This window comes from Mastigoproctus giganteus, chromosome 8 (assembly GCF_048544385.1).
Source record: "Mastigoproctus giganteus isolate SK-2022 chromosome 8, ASM4854438v1, whole genome shotgun sequence".
NCBI classification, from domain to species: Eukaryota; Metazoa; Arthropoda; class Arachnida; order Uropygi; family Thelyphonidae; genus Mastigoproctus; species Mastigoproctus giganteus.
This window is the reverse complement of record NC_143582.1, coordinates 64,664,705-64,686,838: the sequence shown is the minus strand read 5'-3', so window position 1 is coordinate 64,686,838 and position 22,134 is coordinate 64,664,705. Positions and strand designations below refer to the sequence as shown.

The following is a 22,134-nucleotide window of genomic DNA, read 5'->3' as shown; positions in this document are numbered from 1 at the left end:
GCAACAACAGCAGTTCTAATTTCCTGTTAATTTTTCTTTATGGATTATTGTCGCTTCATTTAAATTTAAACTTTTTGCAATGCATGATATCTTTTACCCAGTGGTGGGAATCAAATAATTTAACAACTAGTTTGCTTCCCTAATGACCGTTCTAAGTATAAAAAAACTATATACCGAAAGGTAGTTTATTATTTCATGCAGTTAATACTTAAATAAGAACAATGAAAGAGGTCCACAAAACTAGATTATGTTATAAGAAAGAGTTTTAAAATATTAATGAAAAAATATTAAATAATACCTGACAAAAAACAATAAAACTGTTATTTAAGATATTTCCATATTGCTTCTTGATTGGCGTCCTCACTTGCAATTTTCTTCGCTTTTATCCGACCATCATCGGCTGAGTGATTTATCCTTAACCATCTTTTCATTGTAGGAGTAGGATCCCATTCCTTTAGAGGTAGGCCGATTAGACTAATAGTCATTGTGTTTGATATATTAGAAAGAGTTAGGCGACTTCTCTTCTCTGAACATATTATGTTCATCTTTGAAAAACCCCTTTTCGCTTCTGCTGAACTTACAGCAATTGTTCTGACAATATTTTTAGCTCTTTGAACACTTTCAGGAATTGCATAATATTGGGAATTTTTAAAATGTTTTCCACGAAATCTCTATAATCATTAATATCAATTTGGTAATTAAAAATGTCATTAAATACGAACAATTGTTCTTCAGCTGCTTTCCATGGAACTAGTACTTCTTCAATATTCCAGTAATCTGGCTCCAAAAAAATTGAGAAATTGTAATTTATTCCTATCTTGAAATTGGCTACAACTTGCTTTTAAATGTTCACAATCCATTAGTCTTTTTTTCAAATTCGTTACGATGTTTTCTAAAAGTCTTTTCCGAGGAAGCCCGACAAATCGATGATTTTCTACAAATTTTATATTTTTGAAGGTTTCTGAAGTAATTAATTCATCAACTTTTTTTTCATATGAACCCTTTTCCTTTCCAAGCATTTGAAATGCTTTAATAGATCTTATCACGAGTTTTTCAGCCTTTGTTATGTCTATATTTCTTTCTTGCAGTGCATTTGAAAGAAGAGAAATTTCGTTCAAAATATCAATCATCAATGCCAAATCAGTTATAAAATATATATTTTCTTATTTTTATTTGAATGAAAATAGTGATGTAGCGCTGGATAAGTGCGCCACACTGCTAGGGTTGACCTTAAACTACAGGCAGGCAGCCCATCTTGGTCCCAAAACTCTACCAATCTTTATAATTTCAATTCCAAGTTGTTCGGATATTTTGGAAAGTTCAATTTGGTTCTTATTGGATTGATGAAAAATAGTATATATCTTATCAATAAATATTTTAAAATGATTTACTTGCCTTATATCCTTTATCAAATCATCTAAAACAAGGTGGAGGCAACGATTTAAACAGTGCCATATTATTATGTTTGGAAACTCTTTTGCAGTCCTAGTGCTCACTCCAGATTTTCTACCAAGCATAATGCTGGCACCATCGGAGCAAAATCCTATTAAATTTTTTTCTAGGTAGTTCTTAGTAAGCACAATATTATTTAAACTTTCCATAACTGAAGAACATATTGTCTCTGCATCTTGTTTTTCCAATTCAGCTAGTTCAATGAAAATTGTTGGTGATGTAACTGAATCCTCAACTTTTAAGAAAAGTATAATAACTGGTTTGCAGGATATCATTGAAGCTTTGTCAATAATCAAACATATTTTCAGATTATGTTCAATAATTTTATTAAATATTTCTTTTTTAATTTCCTTTGCAATGAAATCAACTACTTTCACAGCAGTTTTATGAGAATGTAATCCTATTCCCATATCTAATCCATTTTTAATTTGCACTTCTGTCTCATCTTCTTTGTCTGAAAATGGTTTACATCTTTTTGCCAGGCTGTAAACTGTATTAAATACTCTACAAGTAGCACTTAAATATTTTTCATTCGTCGTATCTATTACTTTTGTTAGTGAATCCTGCTCACATTGTTTTAAGTTCTCTTTACAAACGTTATGAGCTTTTGATGAAAAATGTTCTTTCATTTTTTTTCCTTAGAGAAGCTTGTTGTACCTCTTTATTTTTCCCTGTTGCCCCAGTCTGAAAACATTTCCATTCTTTTGACACATAAACACTTTGATCTTTTATAAAGTCATATTTTGCACAATACTCGCAACCTAACTTTTTTGTTAAAAATTACCAGTCCGTCATATTTTTCTTTAAAATTGTTGTATTGTTGCACTGTCCAGCATTCAGGAAGATTATTTTCAATTTTGGAGTTATCATTTTTTATTTCAATAGTTGATGTGCTTCAAGTTGGAGTGGTTGTGCTTATGACTGTTTTGTACCATCCAAGGCCAATTCTGATACAACAAATTCTGATTTTGGTTTATTTTTGAAAAAATATGTCAAACTCTGTTGCCTTTTAATCCTTTTAAGGGATACTGCAAAAAATTTAAAAAATGTTTTTTTTAATATATTATAGAGCAGGAGCGGATATATATTTGAATATTTTTACTAGTTCTGTACACGTGTGGTCATATCATAAACTTTTATAAACAAAGCACTGTGCTTATACCATTGATAAACATCAGTCAGAACATACATTTTCTTCATTTTATTGATACTAAACGAAAATTTCTTGCTGAATTAATAAATGCCATAGGCTATGCAGATTAAATACGATAGAATAATGTGTACGACAAACCTGTTTGTCATGGGAAAGTTGTGATAAAAACGTCTTAATTACCACGTGCACACTGGCATAAGGATCCCAACATGGAAGAACATTCTTCCACGGCTTCCAAAATGGGCGATAAGATAACCGTTGAAATCTATATTTCTATTGGTTCGTTGTGTCCTAGCTTCCTATTGTTTTTATTGATCGGGGAACACCAATGCACTCATAATATCTCGTGTGAATTTAGGGCGTAACACGAAGCTGAAACAAATGACAATTTGAACCGCCTGGTTGTTTGGCACTTTTTCTCTTTACATTATATGTTTGTTTACTTAAGTAACAAACGCGAGGGAATAAAAATGTAGTATTTCATCAAAGGTATAATGAGTTTTATGAAATGAATAAATAAATATTATAAGCATAGTTCCGTCTAATTTTTTTCACCTATGGACGGAATGAACATTACTATGGGCACTTGGAATATGCTGTTGCATAGATGAACATTAAAAAAGACTAAGGAATGTAAATTTGTGATTTCCACATTGGGTAGCTGCCCAGGTGCCCACCGTTGAGAGAACCCTGATCACAAGTGCCATTTTAACAACCGGTTTGCCGAACTCAACAAAAAATTAGGTATCGGTTCTGCCGAATCGGTGCAAACCGGCTGAATCCCACCACTGCTTTTACCCTTTTTTAAGACGATTCAAAATTTGTATATTTGATTCTAGAGAAATAGTTTTTTTTTGAGCGATACCTTTTTACTTTATTTAGGGCTGGAATTTAATTCACAACAAAAAAATTATTCTAATATGGTCTTAAGAACAAAGTTTAGTATATATATATATACCTGGAAAAATGTATAAACGATCAAATAAAAACCAAAATTTAAATACACAGGGATTTCCCAACAAAATAAAATATAGTGATTTTCTAATTTTTTTTTTTTTTTTTTTTTGTTTAATGACTAGCGAGTCAACAGTCAAAAAAGAATGGAAATGTTTAAAAATTGCATCTAACATAATAATAGTAGGTTTTCTCCACATAAATGCTCAAAAATACCTTGCTTTCCGAAGTTTGCTGCAATTCTCTAACCGTGTTAGCGAAACTGTGTTATATAAGTACCGTGTTGTGTGAGGATTGCCGCAATTTATCAATCATGTTAAAGCAAAACTGTTCTGTAGAGGTATCGTGTTATACGGGGTTGCCTGTACTTGACATACATATACATACACTTCATAGAAAATTAGCATCTAATGCTTCCTACTTGGATTCTCATGAAATATTTGTCTACACCCTGCAATAATTTTTTCACTAAATTCTACAAATGTAATAATAAATTTTGCCTTACTTGTCCATATATGCACACTCAGCACCACACTGAAAATTCAGCGGCACCTATTTTTTTGAAAATTGCATAATGTCATCTGCTTTATTACCTTCCGCACTTGTAAATTTAAATATGTTGGACAAACCAACAACAAATTACACTTAAGATTTAACATACATAGATCCAATATTAATAATTTTCGGAAAAAATAAAAATAATAATATTGAACATGAAACTGAATTTAAGCAATTTCAAATTCAATTTTTTCAATATCTATATCTCAGTTCTTGCACAAATTCACAATTACAACTTGAGGATTAGAGAGGAGCAGGAGCTCTTCATGTTAAAATTTAAAACTCTTTTATCTTTATAGTCTTAATGATAAATTCAATTATTAGTTTATCTCTAATCATATATCTGATACTTGTATTTATAACAAATTTAAAAAGATTAAATATCTTAAAAAAAAAAAAAAACTATCTACTAACAAATCATACAATAAATCCAAATATAGGAATAAATCTAAATTAGTTAATTTTTTCTTTGTTCTTGAGGAATGGTACAATGACCTTATTAATGTCCAGTCTATCCATAATCAACTTTTTAGTGTTAAATATAGCATTCGGGTATGATTTTGTAAGTTTATTGGGTATGATTTTGTAAGCCTTATAAGTTTATTCATACCTTTTTGATTCATAGGGAACACCTTTTTTATCTCATAAATGATATCTTTAAATTTAGACTCAAGCCTCAACAAAGAACATTATATTATTTTCTTAAACTTTTAATATAAATTTAGGGATCATCTTAATATTAACAAATGTATTAATTCACATAATATTAACATAAAGGTTAGTGCTAAAGCATCATTTTAACATAGCTATCTACCAAAGTAGTTAAATTAATTAATTAAATCAGCATCATTTTGGTTATATCTCATATTGTGAATGCCTTCACAATATTGAGATACAATGAATTGCCATGGTATTTTACGACCTCGAATAAGTAACACTTCACCAGTGGAGAAGACTACTGTTACTTATTCTCAGTGGATACCACCACCTAGACACCACCGTTTCAAAGCTTGTTGCATTCTCCTCGGTGGGTGGGCAGGTATTCTGCTGTTGCAATATTGAGAACAACCCAGCAAACCATTACAACATTGAGAACAATGCAGCAAATAATTTTGATATCATATATAGCAGACTCTCGATTTATTTGGATTGATTAACCAGGACACTTTGACTCCAAATTTTAAAAAAACCAACCAGAAATCATAAAATTCAAGTAATAACTAGAATAGGTATAAACAGATGTTTTGCAAGTCGTAAATAAGCGACAAGAAGCGGCGTTATAAACAACCCCCGCTGTCTTCACATCTGCTGCAAAAAAAAAAAAAAAAGAGAGAGACCAAATGTTTAGTTTGAATTAGTGTGGCACGTCGATTGTTGTGTTCAGTCAACACAACAAAAGGCAAATTTTGTTTCATTATTTATGTCAGAATTTTTATTATTATTATTATTATTTTTTTTTAGAAATCACAAAAATGATGGGCAAACGGAAGAGTTTTTCTTTCAATTAAACAAAAACTTGAAATTATTAAAAATTTTGAAAACGGTGCTTCAGTTAAATCTCTAACGAACCATTATAATCTTGGTGACCAAACTGTACATGACACTGTAAAAAATAAAGGGAGGCTATTAGATTTAAAATCAAAATCGTATAACGGGAAGCATCGTATTGGACACACAAGTAGTACGTGGTAAGTTTTTTTATCTATCACCATACTTTTTATGTAGGTTGCTGAACATTTTTCAATACAGCTTACATAACATTATTTATATATTTTTTATATGACTCAAGATTTCAGTGAAGAGGACACACATTTCACTATAATACTGTAACTTAAAAACCCACAGAATTCCAGCTATCAGTATTATCACAAATGCAATAAGATCGAATTTATTACCCTTTTATAATGAATTGCAGTAACAGAAAAGTCCAGTAACCCAGAAAGTGCAAATTGTTTTTATTGTTTTATGGTAGTGACCTCCAGAAATGTGCTTTAGTAAAATGTGAGCTTGTGTGGGGTGATAATAGTGAATTTTCATCTTAACCCTGTGAAGTTCTTTTCAGAAAATTTAATTTTGACTGTTATCATGGTGCTGACTAAGAATAAGTGACAGTGGTACTAGTAAATCTATCAAGAAAAGGAAAGCGATCGAGTTGGATCAGAAAATTAAAATAATAAGGATGTATGAAAATGGCCAAACATTAACAAGTATCGCGCGCAATTCAGATTTGTCAGTGGCAATGGTGAACACGATAATAAGCACCTGCAAGGTAATCTAATTGAGGTGTATAAGGCCTTGAATGGTTTGAGCAAGCTCAATGCTGATGAGATTCTTCCTCTTGCTCAGAGTACTCAACTGAGGGGACACGTTGATATTATTCTCTAAATCCAGCTCATGGGTGACCCTGTCAAAATAGCTAACCAGATTTGTTAAACATGATTTTTCCTTTCCAAAACCAGTGTGGCTGTGTAACCTTCAGAATTCCATTTCTGTCTACTAAGTGATCCTGAATTCCATCCTTGATAATTCCCTCCATGATTTTCCCTACTACTGAAGTTACATTGACTGGTCATTAATTTTCCACTACACTCTTAGAACCGCCTTTATATTTTGGCGATACATTGGCACTTTTCCAATCCAGTGGCATCTCTCCTGAGTTTAGTGATGCTTGCATAATTAGTCTTAATTGGTTTAGTGCACTCACTTGTATCCCTTAAAATTATAGGGTATATGCCATCAACTACAGGTGCCTTACTTGCCTACAGTGGGATCCTTCTGATGGGATCCTTCCACTTGTTCAGATTACGAACCTAAGGGGGCATAAATTCAAATTAAGAAAAGACAGATGTAGATTAGATGTGCGGAAATTTGCCTTTAGCCAGCGGGTGGTTAATTGCTGGAACAAACTTCCATCTGTCGTTGTGGAAGTTGATAGGTTGAATAAATTTGAGGAGGAACTGGAGGGAATGGTGTGATTTTTTTTTTTTTTTTTTTTTTTTTTTGGCTGATGCTGCATAAGCTCATACACTTGCTTTCTTGCATCAAATGCCACTGCTACTACTACTACTATTACAGGCTCAAAAGTTTTTCCATTAAATAATCATATGAAATTTCAATATCATTAATTACATATTTTTCAACTTTTTTCCCTCCCATAATTTCTCATTGGCATAAAGGGTTTTCTTCTGTAAATATCAATGCAAAGTAACTGGTGAGTTCATCTGAAACATCACCTGGGGCATCTAATACTATCCCACATCCATTACATATAGGTCTGATCTGATTTGTCCTTCTCTTCTTTGCATTTATATATGTGAAGAATTCATTATCCTTCTTTTAAAAAACCTGCTCCTTATCCCCACTCTATGCCAGCGATTTCTCATAATCTGCCTTTTCAGCCTTTTCTGTGACACTATTACAGATCAGTTTGTAGCTGTTATAGGTTTCATTACTTTTTATTGCTCTGTAACTTTACCATGCCATCTTTTTCTGCTCAAGTAATCTGGCATCTCATTAATCATTCAGCTTGTAATCCTCCTCATGGAGTATTTTTTAATGTTATTTATGCATTCAGAGCTTCTGTGATTAATGTTTTAAAGGTATAGTGTAATTCAATTGAATTTACTCTCTGTGAGATATCTACACAATTAATAGAGGCCATGTAGCACCTTAAGCCACCATAATTTTATTTTCTGAAATTATAACCCATTCCTTTGCCTTTAACTGCTGTTACCTCTCTCTTCATTATCCATCGTAGAACTCTGTGATCATTTTCTGCTACTGGTTCTGTACTGTCAGCCCTATTATGTCATCTGGTTCATGGGTGATGATTAAGTCTAGAATATTCTTTTCCCTGACATGTTGATACAAATAACAATCATCTAGTTTATTTAAATATTTTGTCCCCCATGTGGAGTTTCCTCCCTATTTGCTCCAATCAATTTGAGACAGATTAAAATCGCCCATAATAAGACATTCATGCTTACTTGCCCAGTCCATTTGCAAGTAGAGGCTCTCATCATAGCCTTCACAATCACCTGGCCTATAGATTATTCCCACTGTCATTATACCTTTGCTTCCAACTGTCTCACATCGTACAGATTCTATACTAGCATGCAAAACATCTGAATCCGGTAAAGCTTTTGTTGTTCTCAGGCTGCTTTTGATAAGAAGCCTGACCCCACCTAATCCTCCTCCTATCCTTCTCTCTATCCTTCCTATAGTACATACCATACTGAAACTCATTGTCTCCCATTTCCGGGTGGCACCACATTTCCGTAAGCCCTGTTATGTCAGCTTTACTTGTCTTAACCAGCAGTTCGAATTCACTCATTTTATTGACAACACTTTTGACATTACTGTGTAAACAATTAAGACTTAGTGTTCTTGTATCGTTAACTACCCTGAGGTTATAGTTAACCATCTCTTGAAGTTGTTTAAGCTTGCTTCCCTGGCATTAGCTACCTACTGATTTGAAACGTTTCTGCCCTCAGAACATCTTGCTAATATGATCTGTTGTGGTGACAAACAAGAATTCTTGAGGTATATGCAAGTGTTACTTTCACCAGTATCATCCGATATTGGTCAATTTTATTCCAGAATTTCCCAAGACACCTGTTAATTTCAGGTTCGTTATCTCTTGCAAAAACAGTTATGTCCAGATTCCTGGAAAAATCATTGGAACAGCTACTTCAACCTATGATGAGCATTTTGTCTAATACTAGAATTGTACTCAATAACTCATCTATTTTGGAAGCCTTGCATGCTAGTAACAATGATGATAATCAAACCTTTGACTTCCATAGCCTTTTCACCAGTATTAATCTGCTTAATTTAATAACAGTTCTTTAGTAAATATAACCGAAGTTTTTTTTTTTTTTTTTTTTATGAAAACCCCAAACACGAAAGGTATCAAAACCTATAGTACTTAGTACTGTGCATGGGTTGAAGGAGAAGTATGGGGGGAGGGGGAATGCCGGAAACTTTGCTCTAGAGACTAAACATGGGTTTCACCACTTCAAGCCTCCAATAAGCAAAGTGGTGGTATTTCACCGGTTAAACATGAAATTAAATGTAATGCCACGTATTGGAATAATCTTATTAATCTTTGTATCTTTGATAACTTTGTTTTCGATGGCAATATGGTTTACCAGCAAATCCGGGGAATACCTATGGGCAGTCCTGCTCCATGTATCATTGCCAACTTGCATCTCTACTGGTTTTAAATCTCTTTTCCCCAGGGCATTCTTCTATTTAGATATGTAGGTGATCTTTGTGTACTAAACTGTCTAGATTTTCTTGAAGATTTTGGCCATTCCCAGTTGCTTATCTTGGAGAAAACTAATTATAGCAACCAAAATGCCAATTACTTAGACCTTGAATATTAGTATTAATATTGGGCATACTACTATTAATCTTTATAATAAACTTGATGTCTTTAACTGTGAGGTGGTTAATTTTTCTCACTTGTTATCCATTATCTCTAATAGTGTTCACTCTAATTATCATTATCTCTCGATGTATCAGAATTGCGACCATTTATAACGATTCCAATATTGCTATTTCTAACATTAAAAAATTGTACTTTAAATTCATTGGCAACTCTTTTCCTTTGTCTTATTTGCAATATCACTTACATAAAGTTTTTATTATTATCAGTTTTAAAAATTTTTTGCCAGATCATTGATTTAAAGCAGATTTCTTACTTAATTTCTATAACATTTTGTCCAGCTACATCTTAATTTCAGCATGGTGTTTCAGTTAATTTTATTCACCATTTCTGATTTTCTAGGTTTGTATATTCTGTAAATAAATATCATCTATTGTATGACTATGTGGGATGCTTGAGTATACAATGTATGTTCCTTTTTTTTTTTTAACTTATTATTTGTTTATTATTATCCCTACTTTCATGCTATTTTCAAATTATTGGAAATTCATGGTTCATACTTTCAGAATTCAGTTCAAGGCCCTTTCAGTAGAATTTGCAATGCTGGACTAATTGAGCCTTACTGTCTTGCTACAATGCCTTTAATTTTTACATTTCTGCATTCTTCCTCTTATTTCTTGTGAGCCATTAGGTTTAGGTTTATGAATGCATATTGAGAAACTATTTGCTTCCTATATTAACATTTTTGCCTTAGCACTGTTTTCACTGCAAAGTTTTCAGCACTGTTCATTGCTGTTTTGTTCGTTAATCACTTGCTGAGTTGTGTTTATCACAAATTTAATTTCTCATTTTTTTCACCAGAGGTCACTAGTCTGTACTGTATATATTTAGCCATCTCCAGTTTTGCTTTCTTTTCATGCCTGCACTGTTGAAGTTTGGTGGTCAGTTCATTTGTTTCATATGCCTTTTCTGTATTTGTATATGCATTCTCTGTTAGTGTCAACTGTAAAACACTTGCCTTCTACTACGTAATATTTCCCCACTTTATTCATCCATTTTGGCTTTAACTTCATTATTGCTGATTTAATTACATTTAATCTAAATTTACTTCAAATTTTCATTATTTATTTACTTTTATTTTGACCTAACCTTTTTGGCATATATTTTGCATCCGAAACAGAGGCACAATATTTTTGTCTTTTTCTATAATCTAGATGGTTGACACTTTGAAGACAACACCAAGGTTGTAAGTTATGCAACACTATTCTTTTCTAGTGTATTTGTATCATTTTTTAATGCACTTTGGCTTATTTAATTTCCTTACTCTTTTATTTATTTTCTGTTTATTCACTTTTCTATTTCCGTTTCTCTCCATTACTTTTATCGTTAAACTATATATAAAAATTTTTCACGAAACAGATGAAATTTTCTATGAAACAGCCAGCATTCATTAAGGTTCACAATGCTGGCTATTCATACCAGCCATTTGAAAATTTCTCACTAGGAGGTTGTTTCAGTTGTTTCGTGTTGCCTGTTTCTCTGCAAACAGCATCCTATTTAGAGGTGTGAGTTTTATTTAAATATTTACAATTTTGCAAGTTCATCTTAGCACACACAAGTATTGTGTTTAATACTTTTATGTTAAAAGTATTTTTTTATGAAACTACAGTAACATTTTATTTACATTATGTAAAACAGGACATACCGTCTTGTTATTTAAATCATTAGTTTCCCAATTGAATATGGCTTCTTTTTATTCAGAGTGGGACTCAAGTGACAAACGGTTGAGAACCACTAATTTAAACTCTGGATATATGTAGCAGTATGAGGGACGCCTCCGTAGCCAGGTGGGCAGGAGCAGCAGTGCGTAGTACACACTTCTTGATTAGACCGGGGTTCGAGCCCATGACCACCAAATACGGAGGATACGGAAAGGTCAGGGAATGACCTTTCCACTGCATATCCCTGGAGCAATATGGCCTTAGTTGCTAATGCTCCTATAAACCAAATAACAACAGCAGTATGAGTGGCAACATGATGACACATATGAGAGCCAATGATGGATAACAAAATAATGGTATTAAATATTGGGTGATGGATATGAGAAACAACAGACAGGAAAGCCAGCGGATATTCGCTTTTTATCATTGTAATTAATTATTTTTTAATTTGAACAGTATAACTGTAGAAAGAATCTTGTCTTGGCGCATTGTGTTTGTCAAAAATCACCTGTTACTATGATAACTCAGTTTTTTTTTTGTTTTTTTTTCCCCAACCTCTTCTACTCCAAGATTTGGCTGTAAAAGAGTTGGGAAGTTATTTTATTTATTATTAATGTTATTATTATTATTTTTTTTTTTTTAGATAACTAACAAGACTGTTGTTTCTAATGATGTTTTTTTTGTCTCATTGTATAATATAATGTCAGAATTAAAAATAAAATTTTAATTCCTATTTTTTCTCATACTACTGATCCACAAATAAAAGTTACCAAGTACTTGTTCTTTTTATCAAATTTTGAGTGCCCACTAAAGTGTTAAAAAAAAAAAGACGTAATTTTTGAGAATACTTGTGAATGCAGAAAGTTATGCATCGCAGAAGTAGATCACAGTAGGAAACTCACATAGGCGAACATTTTAAGCAATTTTCAAAAGTAATAACACAATAAACCAGAACTGGTGGAACAAGCAACTGTGTGAAAATTTCTGGATGATGAAAGTGACTTCATATTGTTATAGGTAGGGGATTTTACTGAAAGGAAAATAAAGGATGCATTTTTAATTAGAAAATTTAACGAAAACTCAACAGAAATAACAGTAGAGATATAACACTAGAAGGAATCACATTACCCACTAGATATGTATGACACAACTGTTGATGATCCTGTTCAGGTTGCTGAAAACTAAATAAATATTATGCATGAGCATTCACCTGTGAAGAAGTTTTTAAGGATGGGAATAGTTGTAGAAAACCAAGTTATAACTGGGAGAAAAATGATTTTGTGATAACTTGGAGAGCATGAGATGGAAAATGTCTCTCCTATTCATAGAGTGGGATAAAAGGGTGAAATGAATAATTACAGGTAATAGTTAAATACAAGCTTACTGGTAATAATTAAATAATTACCTGTTAGCTTGACCTCTGTTCTAGAGAAAGAATGGAGAATGGTTAAAGAAGTATTGCAGGGTCATCTTGACAGGAATGGAGTTATTAGGGGCAAGTTATGAATAAAGGAATGGTTGAGTAGCAGAAGACAGAGGATGTTTATAAATGCATACTGCTCTTCTTGAACTTATGTTATTAGTGGAATTCCATGTCAGTTCAGTGTTGAAATCGTTACTGTTTTCATTATCTACTAATGATATATTAATGAAGGTATATAAAACTTATTGGCTAAGTTTGCAGATAATACAATGGTTGGCAGGGTGGTTAATGAAAAGAATCAAGTCATACTACTGCAACAAGACCCTATAAAAATTAAGCAGGTGAGGCTGAGAAATGGCAGTTAAGATTTAACATTGAGAAATGCAATGTTCTGCATGTTGGCTGCAGCATTAATCCCAGAATACCATACCAATTAAGTGGTGATGCACTCAAACTGATGGAGAAAGAAAGAGATCTAGGATTAATTTGTAGTGTACAGAAAGGATAGGAATGGAGAGGGGGGCCATGCTGTTAAGAAACACAAAAAATCTAAGGAAGTGCATCCAGTTGCATTAGCAACTGGATGCACTTCCAGTGACATGGGTGGACAGTGCAAGGTTGAGTCAGTTTGGTGACATAAGTACTGGGAAAGCATAATTGAGAGCAGGAGTGTGTTATAGGCCTAATGACTCTGATGAGTATAATGAACAACTATACAGAGAAATAGAGTAGGCAAGTAAATCAGATTGTCTTATAATGTGGGATTTTAACTTCCCAGATATTGACTGGAATTTATGGGTTGGTCACTCACACACTAGCAAGGTTTTTGTGGATTTATTGGATGATTGTTTTCTACATCAGCATGTTTGTGAGGCAACTAGAGGGAATAATTATCTTAACCTGATTATCAGGCAGTGATTCTTCATGCATTAAGAATCTGCAGATAAAAGAACCACTAGGTTGCAGTGACCACAGTGTGCTGATGTTGGGATTTACCTAAAGATGTAACTACCATCAGGGGTAAAGGAAAGAGTTTTTGCTTTCGTAAAGAGGACAACAGTGGTCTCAGACAGTTTTTAAATTCTATACAATGGGATCAACTGATGATGTTATGAACAGAAAATTCTAAATGGGAAGCATTCAAGGAAGTAATTTTGGAAGCTACTAGGCTTTTTGTCTCAACTAAGAAATACTGTTCAAGGTGGATGTCAGATGAACTAATGAGATTTGTGGCAGAGAAGAAAAATGCGTGAGATGCATATAAATTATCAGATGACACAGAAAACTATGGTAGATATAAGCTAGTCTGTAATCAAGTCACAAAGGAGGTTAGGAAAGTGAAGGCAGATTATGAGAAATCTTTGGCAAAGCATACAAAGAGAAGCAGCAAAGATTTCTTTGCTTATATAAACCCTAGAAGGAAGGGGATGAATTAGATTGATCCACTTGATATTGACAGTTCGATTGTTGATGAACCTGCTGAGGTAGCTGACAAACTGAATGAGTATTTTGCATCTACATTCACACATGAGGAAGTCTGTAGAGAAGTGGAGGCCAGAGGCTCATGAAACTCTAGCACGGAGCTAAATTGAGGAGAAATTGTTGAAATTGAACATAAAAAAGGCACCTGGGGTGGATGGGATTTTTCCAGTTATTAAAGGAGGCAGCAAAGGAAGTAAGAAAACCCTTAACCATAATTATGAAAGCTTCTTGGACTCAGGGTAGGTCCTCATGGACTGGAGATGTGCAAATGTGTTCTGAATTCACAAATGGGTGATAAAAGGGTGACACAAGTAATTACAGACCTGTTAGTTTAACTTCTGTTTCAGAGAAAATAATGGAATCACTGGTTAAAGAAGCACTGCAGGATCATCTAGACAAGACTGCAGCTTTAGTTCAGACGTAGCATGGATTTGTTAAATGAAAGTCTTGTCTGACAAATTTGATTGGATACTATGATGTGGTCATAAAGGAACTGGATGCAAAGAATAATTTTGATATCATACACTTGGATCTTAGGAAAAACTTTTGATACTGTTACACATGGAAGACTAATGTACAAATTGGAGAGTGGCATTAAGGGCAAATTGCTGCAATGGATAAAAGGATGATTGAGTGGGAGAAGACAAAGTGATAATCAATGCACACTGCTCTTTGTGGACTGATATTATTAGTGGCGTACCCCAGGGTTCAGTGTTGGGCGCAGTGTTGTTTTCTGTATTTATCAATGATATTGCTGAAGGTATGTCAGGGTTAATGTTTAAATTCAGGGCTCTCTGGTCCCAGAAGAGAACCCCGATTTTTGGTATATGGGTAGCAATAACCCAAGAGAAACATACGAACTACACTCAGGGAAGTGGAAATTGAAAAAGACTTGGAGGTAATTGTGCAGTCAGATATTAAGTTCACTGAGCAGTGCAGACAGGCTGCACTGCCAGGGAGGTCACAGAGCCTTGTCAAATATATATACAGATTTCGCTAGCAGAGACCAGGGAGGTGATTATCCTGTTGTACAAAGCAATGGTCAGGCTACACCTTGAGTACTGTGTACAGGTCTGGAGGCCTCATTATGAAGGATGTAGAGTTGCTAGAATGAGTACAAAGAAGGGCAACAAGAGTGGTGAGGGGAACAAAGGGGTGCTCTTACTAAAGAAAGGCTTAAGTTCTGCAAATTGCAGTGTCTGGAGAGTAGGCACATGCGAGGTGATCTGATTGAGGTGTATGGCCTTGAATGGGTTGAGCAAGCTGAATGCCAATGGGATTCTTCCTCTTGCTCAGACTAAGAACCTGAAGGGGCATAGATTCAAATTGAGGAAAGACAGTTGTAGAATAGATGTGCGGAAATTTGTCTTTAGCCAGCGGGTAGTTGATTGGTAGAATAGACTTCCATCTTTTGTTGTGGAAGTTGATAGCCTAAATAAATTTAAAGCTGAGCTGGACAGGCATATGGAATGAATGGAGGGGTGAAATGGGAGCGGTTTTTTTTTTTTTTTTTTTGGCTGATGCTGCATAAGCTTGCTTTCTTGCATCATATGCCCCTAATAATGCTAATGTCCAAGTTTATAGACAATACGAAGGTTGGCAGGTTTGTTAATGACAGTAATGATAGTATACTTCTGCAACATTATCTAGAAAAGTTGAGCAGATGGGCTGAGAGGTGGCAAATATTGACAAATGTAAAGTATTGCATATGGGTGGGAGTAATCCCAGAGTAACATACCAACTGTGTGGTTGTGCACTCTGGGTAATAGAGAATGAAAAGGACCTGGGGTAATTGTGTAGTCAGATATGAAGTGTTTTGATCAGTGCAGACAGGCTGCAAGTGTAGCTCATGGTGTCTTGTCAATGATATACAGAAATTTTGCTAGCAGGGATAAGGAGGTGATTGTTCCCTTGTACAAGGCAGTGGTCAGGCCACACCTTGAATACTACATACAGGTCTGGAGGTCTCATTTTTGAAAGGACGTAGATCTGCTGGAACAAGTACAGAGAAGGGTAATGAGATTGGCGAGTGGAACAAAGGGTTGCTCTTACCAAGAAAGTCTTAAAAATTATGCAAATTGTAGCCTCTGGAGACTAGGCACCTGCAAGGTGAACTGATTGAGATGTATAAGGCCTTGAATGGTTTGAACATGCTCAATGCTGATGAGATTCTTCCTCTTGCTCAGCATACTCATCTGAAGGGACATAAATTCAAATTGAGGAAAGGGAAATGTAGAATAGATGTGAGGAAATTTGCCAGTGGGTGGTTGATAGTTGTAACAAACTTCCATGTGTCATAGTGGAGGTCGAAAACTTAAATAAGTTCAAAGCAGGACTAGACAAGCATTTGGAGTGAATGGATGGGCAAAATTTGAAGAGTTTTTTTTTTTTTTTTTTTGGCTTATGCCATAAAAGCTTGCTTTTTTGCATCATGTGCTTCTGCTAATACTAATCGTATAGTCTGACATGAAATTTTTTGAAATTTCAAAAAAAAGCTGCTGGAATAGCTTTTAGTGTTTTGTCAATGATGCAGAGGAATTTCCTAACAGGGACAAATAATGATTATCCCATTTTATAATGCATGGCTATGCTGCATCTTGAGTACTGCATACTCAAGATCTGAGTATGCAGATCTTGAAAAGGTCTGGAAACCCTTAGCCATAATTATGAGCGCTTCCTTGGACTCAGTGGAGGTACCCACAGACTGGAGATGTGCAAATGTCACCCCAATTCATAAAGGAGGATCAAAGGCTGACACAAGTAATTATAGACCTGTGAGTTTAACTTCTGTTCCAGGAAAATTAATGGAGGCACTAGTTAAAGAAGCACTGCAGGATCATTTAGACAAGACTTCAGCTATAGCTCGGACACAGTATGGTTTTGTTAAGGGGAAGTCATGCCTGACCGATTTGATTGGATACTATGATGCAGTCACAAAGGAACTGGATGCAGGGAATAACTTTGATATTATATACTTGGATCTTAGAAAGGCTTTTGATACTGTTGCACATGGAAGACTGCTGCACAAATTGGAGCAGTGTGGCATTGGAGGCAAATTGCTGCTGTGGATAAAGGGGTGGCTGAGGGGGAGAAGACAGAGAGTGGTAATCAATGGACACTGCTCGTCGTGGACTAATGTTATTAGTGGAGTCCCTCAGGGCTCAGTGTTGGGTCCATTTTTGTTTTCTGTATTCATAAATGATATTGATGAGGGTATATCAAGCTTAATGTCAAAGTTTGCAGACAATACCAAGGTAGGCAGGGTTGTCAAGGACACTACTGACACTATGCTGCTGCAACAGGATCTGGAAAGGTTGAGCAGATGGGCTGAGAGGTGGCAAATGAAGTTTAACATTGACAAATGTAAAGTACTACACATGGGAAACAGCAACCCCACAATGTATCAACTGTGTGGTACTACACTTAAGGCGGTAGAAAATGAAAAAGACCTGGGAGTAATTGTGCAGTCAGATATGAAGTTCTCTGAGCAGTGCAGATGGGCTGCAAGAGTAGCTCATGGTGTATTGTCAATGATATATAGGAATTTTTCTAGCAGGGATAAGGAGGTGATTATTCCCTTGTATAAGGCAATGGTCAGGCCACACCTAGAGTACTGTATACAGGTCTGGAGGCCTCATTTCAAGAAGGATGTAGAGCTGCTGGAACGAGTACAGAGAAGGGCAACAAGATTAGTGAATGGAACAAAGGGGTGCTCTTACGAAGAAAGGCTTAAGTTTTGCAAATTACAGTGTCTGGAGACTAGGCACCAGCGAGGTGATCTGATAGAGGTGTATAAGGCCTTGAATGGTTTGAGCATGCTCAATGCTGATGGGATTCTTCCTCTCGCTCAGAATAATCACCCGAGAGGGCATAAATTCAAATTGAGGAAAGACAGATGTAGGATAGACGTGCGGAAATTTGCCTTTAGCCAGCGGGTGGTTGGTTGGTGGAACAGACTTCCATCCCTTGTCGTGGAAGTTGATAGCCTAAATAAGTTTAAGGCTCAGCTGGACAGGTATTTTGAACGAACAGAGGGGTGAAGTGGAAGTGGTTTTTTTTTTTTTTTGGCTGATGTTGCATAAGCTTGCTTTCTTGCATCAAATGCCTCTACTAATTCTATTGGAAACCTCATTTTAAGAAGGATGTGGATCTTTTGGAATGGGTGCAGAGAAGAGCAACCTGATTAGTTAAAGACACAAAAGGATAATCTTACCATGAAAGATTTTGGTTCTGCAAGATACAGTGCTTTGAAACTAGACTTAGAAACAAGGGGGGACTAATTAAAATGTTTAAGGGTGTAAATGGATTTAGTAAAGTAAATGCCAATAAGATCCGTATTCTTTTTCAGATAAGGAAACATAAACTTAAAAATGGATAGCTGCACAATAGATATGTGAAAAGTTTCTTTTGGCTAGAGAATAATTGATTGCTAGAATTGTTGGTGTTGTAGAAGTGGGTACAGGCAGTTTTCGCTTTACGAGTTTCCGGGTTTATGAGTTTTTTTGTTTTTTTTCCCCAAGTATCAACAAAATCGAAAATATGAACATTAATTGCAAAAAACGAATGTTAAACGTTCATAAATACTGCATTTCAAACCACGTGCGTAGCTATACAATGCAGTGTACCCTGCTTTACGATGTTGATCCGTTCCACTTCCAAGGAAGTTGAAATTTTCACTATATTACTCTCTAAAAGGTTGTTTTTATAGTGTAAATTGTATTAGTTACCAATTCAAATCATTAAAATGCACTACGCTCTGATCATTATCATATGTTCTGTTATAAGAACCAATTTTGAACCGCTTTGAAATATTTTTCTAAAGCACGTTTCTGGAGGTCACGACCATAAAACAATAAAAAAAATTCGCACTTTCCGGTTTATTGGACTTTTCTGTTACTGCAAGTGGGTACTATAAACAGGTAGTAAACTCGATGTTATTGCATTTGCGAAAATACTGATAGCTGGAATTGTGTTTTTTTTACATTATTATGGTGAAATGTATTTCCCCTTTACTGAAATCTTCAGTCGTATAAAAAACATTTTCAGAATCTTATCTTCATTCCTGTTTTTTTTTTTAAGCTTTGTAAACTTGTTACTCCGTGCAAATCGTGTTAGTTGCAATTTGTGTGTTCGTTAAAAAATGCTTATGCATGCTATTGAAATTTATAAAGAAAAGAGAAGATTATCTTGGAAATAAACACCTCTTGAATCATTTCTGAAGAAGACAACTCCTTGAAACAAACCAGCGAGTGCTGAGCCAATAATGAGTGATCAATGAGTGTGCATTTAGTCGATGATGATGATGAAGAATAAATATTCTTTAATATTTGTCAGTCATGAATGATTTCTCTATTATTATAATTTGCTTGTTTTTACAGGCCATGTTTTCATTTCTTTGGATAAATCAATCATTGTTTAAACATAAACTAATTAGCTAACTAATTTCATTGTTGATAACGTAACTCCTATTTTTAACATTGTCTATAGGAAATAAATTCCTGCTTTACGAGTGCACGCTAGGAACGAATTAACTCATAAAGTAGGGCACTACCTGTAATTTGAATAAATTTGAGGAAGAACTAGACAAATTATTGGATGGATGGGAAAATGATTTTGGTAGTGAGGGTTTTTTGGCTGTTGCTGTATAAGCATGCTTCCTTTCTTCATTTGCCATTAATACTAATACTATATCTGACATTTTTTGAGTGGTATTAGTATTTGGTATAGCATATTGGTGTTAGTATTTTGCTGTACATCGTCCAGCCAAAACATTATGACCATTCCTGTGTTTTAACAGTCAACTGTTCTTCCTTGCCTGGTGACTCACATGGTGCCTCTGTAGCCAGGTGGGCAGGAGCAGCAGTGTGACCTTGATTAGACTGACCACCAAATACAGAGGATGCGGAAAGGTCAGGGAATGACCACCGCATATCCCCGGAGCAATATGGCCTTAGTTGCTAATGCTCCTAAAAACCAAAATAACAAACAACAAACAATGGTATAACATACATTCAGAGGCCTTATGGAGGCCATGCCTAGCTATGTTTGTTTGTTTGTTATTTGTTTTTTAGGAGCATTAGCAACTAAGGCCATATTGCTCCGGGGATATGCAGTGGTCATTCCCTGACCTTTCCGCATCCTCCGTATTTGGTGGGCACGGGCTCAAACCCCGGTCTAATCAAGAAGCATGTGCTATGCACTGCTGCTCCTTCCCACCTGGCTATGGAAGTGCCATGCCTAGCTATGTGCCAGCGGTACTGATGAAGTGGAAGACATGTCATTATTAGGTAGGGGGTCATAATGTTTCGAGTGGACATTCAGTCGAAACATTAGTATTAGTACTTAGTATTAATGTTTGTTCAGATAGCTCTGTAGCTGACTTATTTGACAAACAGGTAGGGGGCCTAGGTAATTTTAACCACTTAAAAAGTAATTGAGAAATTAGTCATTAAGTTTGACTATTCTTATTCTTCATAGATTTTGATGAATCAATGAATTATTTTTGATGGACTTTAATCTAGGAAAGGTGTAGTAATATATTGCTGAATGATAAATAAGTTTATCATGATACCAAATCTTTATTATTTATTTATGAGATATTGTGTTGTAAATATAATGCCTACTCTTTAAATAAACATGAATTGGGTATATCTTAAGGCGACATTTTATGGGCATTCAGTGTAATGTTTTGTGTACAGATAATTTTCTCATCTTGCATTATCCATAATTTTAATTATCCTTGATACTCTCCCTTTGAAGTAATCAAAAATTGACTGCGCTGTCCATTTTTATCTTACAGAAAGGTATTGGAGAAAAGATTTCGAAGAAAATTGATGAATTTCTCAAAACTGGAAAAGTTCAGAAGTTGGAAAAGGTAAAAATAAAATATAAATAAATAAATAAAAGTGAAGGTTTTCGCATAACTAATACTAAATTTTAATAAGGTAACAGCTTTAAGAGCCTTCAATTGTGTAGTTGAGCTTATTTTTGTATTTATCTGAGCATTTACATAGTTGTATCTTATTATACATACAAGCACTTTGTCCATATTTTTGGCAGGAACTTTATAATGATATGAATTTTGAATTTTTTTATTTAAACTAACATTGTAAATTATAGTAAAGGAATAGTTTTAAGAACCGTAATTGCATAGATTAACTTATTTCCTCTTACTAATGCTATGCACATGAGGGGCCATGAATTCAAATTGAGGGAGAATGGTTGCAGAACAGAAGTGCAGAAAGTTTCTCTTCAGCTAGCAAGTGTTTGATTGTTCTGGAAGTGGATAGTTTGAATAAATTCAAGGAAGAACTAGACAAACTATTGAAGGAGATGGACAAAGAAAGCTTTTTTTTTTTTTTTTTTTGGCTGATGATCTAGTATCATTATAGGCAAATGGTGCTTTCTTGCACCATTTGCCTAAAGTGATACTAATATTTTTAGCTAAATATTTAAGTAGTTATAACTTAGCATACATACCACCATTACTACTATAATTTTGGCAGGCAGAAACTTCTTGAGGAAGAATTCCATTGTTGAAGAACATTATTTAACAGATTAAAAGTGTCTAGATAAAACAAATCTTAATTAGAAATAAAGTTATGTCAAGAAATAACATTGCTAAGGAGGGAACAGATGTAAAGCAAAAGACAATATGATGGCTAAATGTCAAGTAAATGATAAATGTAAATTGGTATATTGTAAATGATAGGTTGCATTTTTATCTGTCATGTAACGAATATGTGATAAAGCTTGACATATTAATGGATGAAATTGAGCCTCTGTGAAAGTGGGTAGACGCCTTAGAAAGTATTAAAACTGAGAGCTCCATAAATACTCAAGTGTCCATATTCCCTTCAGGCGAGATTTCACTTTAGGGAACAGGAAATAATCAGCAGGTGCCAAATCGAAAAAATGCAGAGGGTGGTGAGGGTGCATTGTCGCAACACAAGAACCACTCACCTGACTCAGCTGTGTCTAGCCTAACACACCGAATTCTTTT

The 22,134-nt window shown here is 34.7% G+C and overlaps 1 protein-coding gene across 4 annotated transcripts in view; it reads left to right on the top strand.

The window, feature by feature from the left end:
- The window catches only part of LOC150081578 (DNA polymerase beta-like), a 235,180-nt gene that overhangs the window by 7,555 nt on the left and 205,491 nt on the right, over positions 1 to 22,134 (top strand). For all 4 annotated transcript variants that reach the window (XM_090379432.1, XM_090379433.1, XM_090379431.1 and 1 more), the window contains exon 3: positions 20,932 to 21,006. In XM_090379432.1, coding sequence (XP_090235558.1) covers positions 20,932 to 21,006 — 75 coding nt within the window. The remainder of the gene's footprint in view (positions 1 to 20,931; positions 21,007 to 22,134) is intronic.